This window comes from Aptenodytes patagonicus, chromosome 3, assembly GCF_965638725.1.
Source record: "Aptenodytes patagonicus chromosome 3, bAptPat1.pri.cur, whole genome shotgun sequence".
Taxonomy (NCBI): domain Eukaryota; kingdom Metazoa; phylum Chordata; class Aves; order Sphenisciformes; family Spheniscidae; genus Aptenodytes; species Aptenodytes patagonicus.
Genome location: NC_134951.1, coordinates 101153218 through 101165943, shown reverse-complemented (window position 1 = coordinate 101165943; position 12726 = coordinate 101153218). Strand labels below are relative to the sequence as shown.

Sequence of the window (12726 nt, the reverse complement as noted above, 5' to 3'; positions counted from 1 at the left end):
AAACATGATGGTCTTACATTTTCCCCATAAAAATTAAAACAATAAATTTCAAAAGTTTTTTATATTAAACTACTTTACACTAAGACAGATATTGTCTAGAACTATTTGTATGCTTAAAGTACATTTCAGCAATGGCTAGATACCATGCATTTTTAGAAGACTGAAAATGGAACAGGCAGTGCATTCTCACTTCTACAGTTATTAAGGTATGCTTCACTTTTGCTCAAGCAAATACAAAATAAATTATATGATGGCATGCAGGGCAAAAACAGAAAATCAGATTTCTCAAAATAATCAGCAGGGCCAAGCAAAATGTTTGAGATGCCATTCTTAAAATATGCTAGTCTAAGTAAAACGTGACAAAAAACTTTTCAATATTGAACAGGGTATTAAGATCAGGATGACATGGCCCTCTATTAGAAAATCACCACAAGAATTGCACACCTGATAACTTGAAGCTTTGCATCTGTCAATTAAGAAGAAAACATTATTGCAATATTTGGAATGACAGTAACATGTTGTGCTGCCATGCAGTAAATCGATGTAAAATTTTAAAGCTTGGGGGACAGGATGGCCCAGGTGGTCCTCTGACTTTAATGCAGATGAACTTTGCCTCCAAATGGAATCAGAAATAAAGAAGGTTACAGAAAGCATATTTACTGAAATCCTGTCTCATCATTAGGACGTTTTCTGACATTTTGTAAGGAAGGCAATTTAATTGGTCTCGATTCACTCCATACCTTGGTTATTTGACAAGACAAACCCACTAGATAGTTAAGTATTTTTGCCTGCCAGCGATGAAGTACAATGACAGTGTGGTGGGTGAAAAGCCTCCGTAAGAGTTGCTTGTACAACTCATGTCAGTCTCAGTGTCTGATCTTCATAGAAAATAAGGAATTATATGAAAATGCTTTGTTTCCTAATGGCTAATGAGCAGATGTGCCCTCACGAACTTCCAAACATACTTAATTATCTGGCTTCTCCTTGCTTAAAAAGATCAAATCTCTCTTAATTCCAAACTGACAAATTTAAAATTAAGACTATTTTCCTCACACATACACATCATATAACTTTGTTTTTACTAGTACTTTCTATAGCAAGAGATATCTTTTTTCACAGGGATTAAAAAGGAGGGAGTTTCCACTCTGGAATACTGATAATAGTTTTCAGGCTAAATCCTTTCAGACTAAAGACTGAAAAAAGTGCCCACTCTCAACAGTGAGGGGCAAAAACAATATAGCAGGCTTCCAACTATTTCTCTAGATGGTATCTATACAAAGGCCAAGTCAGCTGCCAGCCCTAAAAAAACAGAATTTGTGCTAACTTCTTAATTAGGCTACCTGCCTCCCCTCAGTAACGGAGCAGATTTAAAGCAATCATTATGGCCCAAATCAGACGTGCACACTATTTAGGGTGCAAGAGCAGCTAGAAATCTTGTTGACTACACAACGAAATTCATTATAAACAGTTTCAATTATTGTGCCTGCTTCGGAGGCAGCCTGCCAATTTCTGTGTTCAGACAATCACATATTACAATGTTCTCCTTTTGCATTGCTCTGTGCAAGAGCCACACCATAAAGTGAAAGCTTAATGGCTGTAGATAGGGAAAGAGTGAAAATGAACATACAAAGTTCTGCCAAATGCACTGAGATAGACTGCCAGGAATGATTACGGGTGGAAGAAGAAAAAAAATTCGCTTTCTTTTAGTTACAGTTGCATTCAAATATTGCTTGCCACTACAAGCAGAAAAACATTCTTGGCCAAAAGTCCAAGTTTCATGATGATGGCATTCCTTTAAACACACGGGTCTTTATATAAGGATAAAAACGCGTCCCAGTCACTAACTGTGACAGTTTAGCTACCTCATACGAGTGGGAGCATTTGTTTGTGTTTTGAAACAAAGTGAAGCTTCCAGATGTGAAGGCAGTGGATAGTTTTACAAATGTTTTACAAATATATGGCAACCACAGGCTATTAGGCTATGATTAGTTCAACCTCAATTTTGTCATAAATGAGAACATTCTGTAATTTTATTATAAAACCTCAGTATTTTGTTCTTGCTGAGACATGCTACTATAACATCCAAGTAACTCATCCCCCCTCCCATTTTAAATTAACCTTTGCACCTTAAAAGTCTGGGTTGAAACTTCAATGTCAATGAAATAAAAAATTAATATATTAAGGTAATCACAGACTAACTCACAAATGCATATGTAATTACTGTCAATATATCATACCAGGGTAGATATGGAAACATTACAACTTACTTAAATCCTTTTATAAAGCCTATTATTGTGTTCAAGATCAATTACTCTCCATAAGTATCTGCAATAATGTTTACTCAGTGATCGATTGTTCAGGTTTCCTGAGTCCTGGAAGCTTTCTATCCTGTTGACCTGAATTTCACCCTCCTTGCAAAGGATACAGTGAAACGTACAGTAGTCTTTTCATTAAGCATTCTTTCTCAGTAGGTCAGGATTTGTGACACAGTTTTGAATCCTCATATATCTTCTTGGTGGGTTTAAAGTATGCAATTTATTTTAAGCAACTGCTCAACAGCTGCATTTCATCCAAAATTCTTCTGTGGCAAGTGAGCAGGTTTTTGTTTTAAAAAGGTTACATTTTAGTTTACTTTTAACTCCATAAAACTGATAATCTGTTATTTGCCTAAGATTAATGAAATAATGAATGACAATGTTCTATGTATTTACTACAAAAATCTTTAAAAGAGATGGCTTGAAGACAAGAAGGAAGTAAGAAATACATTTAAAGAGAAAACCTCAACAAGTGAATATTACAATGCAGCTTTTTAAAGCCAATATTTTTTTCTTAGAAACACACTGTCAAAAACACTTCTCAAGCATTAGTAATTTCTGTATCACAGGATAGTAGCACTTTTTTTATCCAAGGTGAGATGGGAGACATAATCATTTAATTGAAGCCTGATGTGATTTTTCTGTCACAGAAATGAGTTAGTCTTACAGGATGGTATAAATTCAGAAAAATCTTTCCCCATCTGCTCAGCTTAAAAGGTAGGTATCGTCAGTATGCATTTTCACATTCAGACCGCTGGTACTAATTTTAACTGCATCACCACACCATTGATTACTGTTTCTACTAAAAGTAAAAAATTACTTGAAGTTCTGTACTTACAGAACTTAGAGTTATTCATTCATAACAACAACAAAAATTAACCTTTCATAAGTGACCATAATGTCCTTTCCTATGCCTATAGTAAGAAAAGCAGCTTTGGTGAGTAACACATCATACTGCTATATTAAAAGCAAACCAAAACGCCTTGAATTGAAGAGCATCCTTCTAGTCATCGTTCCTCTGGCTCCACGCTTCAAAGCGGCAACAAAGCCTTCTAAGGAAAATACACAGACACACACATGCACAGAGTTATATCCAGAGGGAGGGAAGTAAATCATTTTCATAACCCTTTTATGCGAAGGGAAACGGGCTTTACCAGAGCCCAGACTAGCACTCTGCTTCTGGAGATCGCTTTTAGACAGAACTGGTGGGGTATTTTCAGTTTGTTCAGCAGCGCAGCAAATGATGCTCTGTAAATAAATGGCCAAGTCCATCTGCTGAACTCAGATCCATCTGGGATATAAGAAATGGGTAAATGAGAGGAAGGCAAGTTGAACATCACGGATTTCCACAAAGCATGCAAAGATTACACTTCAGTTGCAAGCATTAACACGTGCACAGAGAACGATGCTCAGTTAAAAGCTATACACGCACACAACTCAGCATAGTGAAAATACTGATCCAAAACAGCCAGACAGAAGAGTTTTCACTGGCTCAAAATAATCTCCTGTTTTAATTCTGTAACAAGGCAGAAGCCTAGGGGAATCTAAGTGGGTCTTGATCTCGCAGATTACAGAAGACCAAACTCCTCTACTCCAGCCTACTACTACACTCTACAGCTTCAGAGGAAATACAGTGCCGATGAGCAGGATGTTAATGATTATATACCATCTCTCACACATGCCATGAAGTTTGCACAAATTGGAAAACATTAGATTCTTGTCTAGAACAAGAAGAAAGTAAAGACTACAAACTTCTCTAACACCTGTGTAACAACCCATTCAGCATCGTGCCACTGGTTTTAGGCAATTCAAGCCCATTTTTCTGTCTCTCAAAATCCTGATGCAGGCACATGTGTACATGCACAACTGTAGGAGGCCCAGTCATTTCCAGACTATCTGCAGTTAGGGACTGTTTTTTAAAGTTACCCACAACTATAACTTCTGTTTAAACTCTAGAGCCTAGCCCACACCTTGAGATGAGTTTCTGCTCATTAGTAGGAACTGGGTCCTATGGGGAGAGAGGCACAAGCCCCTCTTTACCGATGACTGCTGTTCACCATCCATTTTGTTTCTAACCATTGCATCTTTTCCCTTCCAACAGTATAATTAAACTCATTCTTAAATGCTACAGAATACAGCAGATGAAAGACTGAGTACAATTTTATTTTGTACTACTGTAAGTGCACACAACCCAACTAAATGGGCTGGCAAAATGTTTTAATGCATAAGAATTCAGCGCTTACTTTCCTTTCTTCCAACTTTCTGAAAACTTGTGGAACTTGCACCAACCCTCTTCGATTAGCTGTAGAAGGAAACTTCCACTTAGAAAGCAGTGCGAATGGTTTAACCATAAGACTTCTGTCCAATAAAGTTTTTGAAAAGTGACCTTCTCTCCTGAGTAGCCAAGGGGGAGTAGTGCTCTTTTAAGAAGATGAAGAAATTAGCTCAAGTAGACATCAAGGCACTATGTCCCACACATCTAATCATCGAATTGTTTTACTTTCCTTAAGATAAAGTCAAAAGAAATTACATTTTTTCCAATTTCTACTTTCTACTTGCTGGCCAGTGTGACAGCTCTGAACTGTACGTCTCTATCTTTAACAGCACCCCAGGGAATAAAACCCTTTAGCATGACAGTCTCAAAGTCCTAACAAGCCCCCAAAGCCTATAAGGCTTTCTTTTGCAAGGAAAAGTGCAAGTGGTGTGCTGAACTTTGAGTGTACAATAATCCAATGTATTCTGCCCTGTGGAGAGGAGACAAGCAGATGGGATTTGACAATGCTAAGGCAAGCTGTGCTGTGTGACCTTTTGCTCTCTCAGATTCTTCTTTATCCTCAGAAGCAACACAGTTTCTATATTGGATAATATTTGTGCATGCAGCATGACACACATGCTTGCCCTGTTAGTATCCCAAATCTTTGCAAAAAAGTAACTTTAGGGAATATTTTATCTACATTTGTTGCTTTCCTAATCAGGTGACAAAACTATACGATCTTGACAGAGGACCCCAGGCCCTTCATGTCTGAGAGGAAAATGAACATTTCTTGGAGTTGCTGCATTAGACAAGCCCAAGTATGTTGCTCTTGTTTCAGTGTCTGAGCACAGAATTGCAAATTAAAAGCCAAATGCATATGATTGCATTAAGGTATGGAAATAAATTGGACAGGCTTAGCGTGAGATCTCCTCTAACAAGTGATTACACAAATGTGATGTCTGAAAAGACATAACCCCCTTTCCCACCTCATCCTGTGTCTAAGGAATTCTACGTATTCAGGTCTGCTTTTTTTATAAATCAATGCAATGAAGTGCATTAGGTTCTTATTTTGCTTTTTAAATAGTGAAAGAAAGAAGAGATTGCTTATTTGTTAGAGCAGTCATCTCAAAATGAAAAGTAATTCATCAATTTAATGATATGAAGGCATTTCTCATTTAATATAACTGAGCATACATCAAAACCAGGATAAAATCCCAGCATGACTGCTGCCTCATAGTGATTCTCCACCATCAGGCCACTGTTTCACCAGAATCCAGCAGTTTCTTCTGGTTCTTAGAGTTATTAAGTGACATTCATTTCATCATGGTATCCACTTCAAGAGGTGCAGAGGCAGCAGAAGAAAAGAATTCTGATGTGAGCACATGCCAAACAATTAGTACATCCTTTATCCTCCTCGTACTAAGGGCCACAACAAAACCACCACCAGCTGACCATACCTTAAAAAGTTTCCAGGCATCCAGGAAGTACATAAATTCCATATTTCTGTGTCAATCCTTCAAAACGAGTCATATATGCTTACACTTTCTATATACTTCACCTATCCCTCCACAGTCTTACCATTTTGTCTAGCCAAACTTGTTCAAGCCAACAAGCATTTGCAACAAGAAGGAACTGGAGAAGTGGAGAAGCGCAATCTGAGAGAAAAAACAGAAAGCGTGGCAGTGTCTACACACTGACAACTGCACAGACTCATTTTATTTCTCATCCCAGAAGCCTCATTTTCATTTGGAATACAGGTTCTTCACAACAAAATAAACCTTTGGGCAAAACTATATAAGACAGGACGGAGGTAAAACAAAGAAGATAACAACCTTCGGAAAACCATTTAATTCCAGAGTTCACAGGCCCAGTGACAGCAAGCGAAAACAGGTCGACATTGATTGTCAGAGTCCATCCGTTTGAGGGAGGAATGCTTGTCACCACTGAGTTTACCTTTTTTTTTTCTTTTACTCATGCAAAGAATACCACATCAAGACAGTCTTCTCAACTGCTCTGATAATGAAAGATAACTAATGGCAAGGAGAATTACTGGTAAACTTGCAAGGCAAAGTAACTGTTCACTGCGCCGGGTACTTACAACTACTTCAAAAAGAAACTTGCATCCAGGCCTTCCATGAAAAAAGGCACAAGCGAACCTCAACCACAGAGACCTAGAGTAATCCAGAAGATCTTATGGACAAGTTACAGTGAAAAACTCCTACCTGAAATTGCCATGAATAGAAGTTAACCAAAAGTTAAATATGAAGTGTTATACTGATGGTAGCTCAGGAAAAAAAATACTAAGAAAAAAATAACAAAAGAACAGGACAGCCAAGTAAAAATGAATTTGACAGCTTTACAAAAACTCCACCAAGTTAGACATTTGACTTCTTCTCTAAGAGGGTGGCCAGTGGACACATGCCAGGGCAGAAACAGAACTGCAGTCACCCACCCAGCCTCGCAGCTCCCTCACTGCCATTCCACTAACTCTAGAGCAGGCAGTCACAAGGCCTTGAGGGGGCACATATTAATAAGCTTCACAAAGGTGATCACAACATTTCCAGCTTGCTAAGCACTCTTTTTATGGTGTCCATTCTCCCCTACAAAAATTCCCACCCCAAATCTTCAGCCTGTCCTTAGGCACAGCTTTTGGGAAGGAGAATTCAAGGAAGCCTTGCATTCCCTTCTCCATCAGGCTGCAACTGTATTGCAACTTCATCCAAAAACCCCTGTTACTGAACTCCAGTGGCTTGTTCTCTAGACAGAACCCTCCTAATCTGCTGCAGCTGAACTCCCTCAGCCTATCAAGTACAAAATCCTTTTATTGCTCTGGCCTAAAAGCCTCTTATCTCCTAATTCTGTGAGGCTGAGAAATAGCTGTTCTGCTCATTAATCCTACAATGACCATCAGAAGGGGGATATATACCTTCTCACTCTACTCAAACACAAGTAACTAGGTTTCATCAAGTTCTTTACAATCTACTTAGTTGAGTCCCAGTCCACAAGTTTTTATAGGAATTGGAGTAGCAGTACAGAAGCTTCTGCACTTTCGTGAAATATTCAGATTTGGTGCTATAAAAATGTTAAAGACCTGGTTCAATGTAAAGAATTGATATTAGGAGCTGATATTGCCTAGTGCCAGAAAGAAGGTAGCCATCTCTGGAGGACAATTCTAAAATTGGAGAGACCCTATTCCATTCTCTGCGCTGCAGATACCAGCAAATTGTTTAAGAAACAAGCATTATTTAATTTTTTTTTTTCAAGCAAGTGCAATTTTGGCAAAAAGTGCTGTATGGATGACTATAACGACTTTCCACTATAGTTTATACATACACCATTAGTTTATAATGAGACCTTTCTCAATCATTTATTACAAACCCATGTTATCTATGACCTTCAAAGACAGCTCAAAGGGAAACAAATAACCAGTTGAGTTCTTGGCTTAACTAATATCTTTAATTAGCACCCCCAAGAAATGCTAAAGGTTGCTGCGTTTCCCCCTATATACAACACTCAGCCAAGGAAAAATTAATAAGGTAATATTTTTATCAGCATTGATGTCTTCTATTTCTCTGTATAAAGTGAAAACTTACTACAGACTGTTGCTAAACAGCACTGCAAATATGACAGAGATCATGAAAGTAAGTTCTCATATAATATGCATTATTTAATATTTTACACTTATGTACCTGATGGACAAACATAGGCCTAGCTGTGTAATTCAAAAAACCCAAAACCCTTCTATAAAGTTTGTGTTGAGAAAAATGTTGAAGTGGCAAACTGCGTTAAGATCACAGATACCTCACGTCAGTTGTACCTTTTATTTTAACTATAAATGTCACACTTCATCATGCAGCTGTCAGCTTCCTTTAATGTACTAAATGCTATCATGTAAGCACGGAACCTGACATGATGTAACACAACAATTAAAATAAAAAGCAAGTCAGCTTCGACACCATGTCACTTTTCTGTTTGCTGCAAATTAAAGAAAAATCAAAAGTAGAAAAGTAAGAGCTAGTCAAGAAAAAAGTTTGCAAAAAACCCCAAACATAAGTTAATGTTTCCCTCTAATGTTATGCCACATTTTTACGCTCAGCTTTAAAAAAAATGTCCCCAGCTTTAGCGCAGCTAATTACAAATTGACACCAAAAGACGTCAAGAAGAAAGTCTAAAACTTCTAGAAAGACGCTATTGTAATAAATATACTTCTAGCTGTCAGTTCCCTAACAGCTGACATCCATGGAACTAAGCAATTATTTTTCACTTTCTATCCTACCCTTTTTCAATTTCTGTCTACTCTGTGGTACTGCTGCGGCACGTTAAAATTGCTAATGCTTTTCAAACCAGATGCAACAGCACTTAAGTTATGCCTGAAGCAATTCCTAGTAATAATGAAGAAATTATGAACTCTAGATAATTAATACTGAAATTGGTCATGTATTACAAATTTGATTTTCATTTACTGTATTTGATGCACAGCACTAAATAAAAGTGTCTGAAATGTTCAAAAATTAACTTTGGAAAAAAGGAAAATAATTTACATCTGGAAAAGTATATTGTTAATAATTAGATTGCCTCCTTTTCAGTGTTTGTCTGTTCATTACATGAACTCTAAACTCACATTTAATAAATGTGAGCATAAAACCCTTTGGCTCAAGGGAAAGTTAGTGGCATCTGTCACACATACAGAAATGTCATATGCTTAATATTCACTCATGCCATAGTTCATGCCATACCATGACACATTCAAAATCTGTGGCCCAGGGAAGCAATAACCACAACGGAGTTCATTCACAGGCAGGGAGCAAAGAGTCAAGCAAAAAGAAGCTAGAGTCCTGTCCCACAAAGGGAAGGACCGATACAGACATTTAAAGAATATTCCTGTAAAAACTTGAAATATCGAGTTAACACAAATCCCTTTTTCCTCTTTGAAGAAAAAAGAGGAAAGGGGAACATGGGGAATCCTAGAAAGTTTTACCCCCAAATACCCGTAACTTCAGAACTGTTTTCTGCTGATCTACTTCTACACTTTCCTCAGGATTTCCAGGCCAGTAACCTGCTAAAGTAACAATAAAATTAAGAACAGTAGCATTTTGGCTGGAAAAGATTTATACATGAGTGTTACTGCATTTTCAGATGTGCTTTATTTGATTGAGTATGACAGCAAGTTGCAGGAAAACCAAGAAAATAAAAAACTGGGGTAGATAAAAACAAATATAAAAAGACACACAAATAAAAATACACAAATGAAGTAATCCAAAATAATCTTAGACCTGCCCTTACAGCTGTCTCCCAATAAACCAATCCATGAGTAAAATTTGGACACCAACGAAGCTGCTAGGAATTTGATCTTTAAAGACTACTCTTTTACCAAACACTGAAAATTATAACAGTGGCAGCGCTTGTATATTTCTAAGAACTTTTGCTGTATTATACCTCAGTGACACTTATGCTGAAATAGATCATTTTTTTAAAAACTAAAACTAAACAGTATTTCTTGAGGACTATATTCAGCTACATGAAGACTTCAAAGCGATCACAGCGAAGGCAGAGAAAGTGCCATCATATCCTTCAGGATGAATGCACACCTTTAAATTACCTGTTCTCTTCTTATGGTTTTCCTAGCCCTTAAAATGCTTTACTACTGTTAGAGACTTTTCCCTTGTATTTACACAAATGAGAAGAGAGTCTATCTCTTGTGGGCATGGACATGTCCAACTGTAAAAGTTTATGCAATTCATTGGTTATATTAATCCCCATAAATTCTCCTGTACCAGCCTATTGAAGGAATACATCAATAAGGACCTTTACATTACAGGCCTTAGTAGAAGATGATGTCATTTGCATACGTAGGACTTCAAATGTGAAATGACAGAAGTAGTAAAGTTTAGAAACAAGACATCCAAAACCTTCACTTTTTATACCTTTGACTATTATTATACTTAATATTATAAACAGTACAGTTTGAGAACTGAGAATTGAGCTCCATGTTGAAATGGTGATAAAATGAAATACACTTCATACCTGCGCTTCTTAGGTTAGGGTCTAGGTCTGGCATTTCCTTGGATGCTTCTGGACTGACGCTGTAGATAGATGCTCCTGCTTCACTGACAATGCTGAAAATTAAATGGCAAATAATCAAAAAACCACACAACTGAACAACTGAAAGACTTAGCAGGTGACTTAATTGAATATTTGGGTTTTTTATACAGCCTCATGTTTTAAAAATATTTTTAATCAACTGAATACTTATAAAAGTAAGACAGTACAGACAAAGGAAAAGATCTCCATTTAAGCCAAAGCACTCCTGACCTGCAGCATCCATTCTTTTTCAATTCTGGCCCTATTGTAAATACACACTGTGCACGATATCAGCCCCTGTAGTAATCTTACAACAGAGAAAACGAGCACAAGAAACAAGTGTTACCAGAAGTAAATAGGCAAACTAAGTTCAATAAACAAAACAAAAACCTACCTGACAATTTCATTAAAAACACCTAGATTCTAAATTCTAACATCAATTAAACTATTACATGAACCCAAGTCATGAGTGTGCACACACACTGTCTAAAGCTAACTGCCTAAAATACTCAGAAAAAACCCAACTTGATACAGACTGAGCCACAGAGCTGCAGCTTGCTTCTCAGCGGCATTTAATACCGTCTTCTCCCCACTCTCGCTGCCATCCCCAAAGAAAAACACAGACTGCATGTCTTCAGTAACTTAAACTACAGTTCATGCATCTGCCGTACACCTCAAACTCATTCAGTAATGATGATAAACTCACCCATTCAAATCACAACACATAATTAAAAACCCTCGAGTGCTCTAGTTCCACTCAAGAGAAAACGGCAACCAAGTATTCACAGGGTAAGTTTATTTTCAGCTGTGAAATCTTGACACCACTGAATCAACAGTATATTTCTTCAAATAACTTCAACAGAACTTGAATTTCAGGCTGATAATTAAGGCATCGTACAGCTACTGCACTGGAGAGGAATACTGCCAGTTTCAGAACTATTTTCAACTTTTACTATTCTACTCTTAGAATAGCCTTATCTTCACCATAAGGAGGGAGACCACAATCCTTAAGAACCAGACCTTTCAATAAAAATCATAACTTTGCTTTATATTGTTTTAAAATCAGACTATAAATTTTCCTTTTAAGAACATTTGGTGGGTCAATTTTTTAAATAAAGAAACTGATATCTAGAAGCCCCTCCCTTTAGAAAAAGCTGGAGAATAGCTCAAGAGATAAAACACATTCCCATTCAATGTTCCAAGCACGTTAACAGTAAACAGTGTAAGATGCAGATATAAAAGGTAAGAATTTCTTACTGCTGTTTTTACAGATTCCCCCCGCCCCAATCAAAACTGGAATTTGGTAGAGTGCTGTACACACAAGTCAGATTTTATAGTTACTCAAAACTCAAAAGAACATTTCAGTATTACAGACAGACTGGATCTTCCAATAAATACAGAGAATAAAATCCTGTTCTCTTTTGTATTAGCATAACTCCAGACCCATTCAAACAACTGGTTTAACAGAGCAAAAAATTGCTCAGACCAGCTGAACGAGGCAAATGAAAATGAAACTAGTTACGTGATCTTTTAAAAAGATTCAGTATTGTGGGCATTCCTTCACTATAAATGACATTCAGAAAACAGTCCCATAACAGAATTCAGAAATATGGTCATATCACAAAAACCTAACTGCTGAAAAACGAAGGTGTTGACAGAAGCCTCATCAAACTGATTTTTCTGATGAACGGGTAGTTTAAAGAACAATGCAGCAGAATGTATTTCTTAACCTGTTCACACCTAAAGGCAGCATCTGGCAAGCGCTCCCTTTTTGGAAATTGCTTCCAAAAAGCCACACATGTTAGCACATACTTCTAACAGCTTTTAACTAATCGCTCTTCAATCTCTTTGTATACTAACAGATCCAAAAGTTAACCTCTCAGGCAATTTCTAAATTTAATACATTAATATTACACTTTGATAAACAAAATTTAAAAAAAATCAGTTTTGCACACATTTTTACAGTGCTGTACTATAAACTGTATTACTGCATGCAGCTTATTGCTTGATCCCTCTCAGTATTTTGTGCAGTGAAAAAACAAAGTGGCATGGATGGGAATTTTAACACGCCTGACA

The 12726-nt window shown here is 37.1% G+C and overlaps 1 protein-coding gene across 5 annotated transcripts in view; it reads right to left on the bottom strand.

The window, feature by feature from the left end:
• Positions 1 to 12726, bottom strand: part of SRBD1 (S1 RNA binding domain 1) — a 133493-nt gene that overhangs the window by 58399 nt on the left and 62368 nt on the right. For all 5 annotated transcript variants that reach the window (XM_076334415.1, XM_076334418.1, XM_076334419.1 and 2 more), the window contains one exon: positions 10594 to 10685. In XM_076334415.1, coding sequence (XP_076190530.1) covers positions 10594 to 10685 — 92 coding nt within the window. The remainder of the gene's footprint in view (positions 1 to 10593; positions 10686 to 12726) is intronic.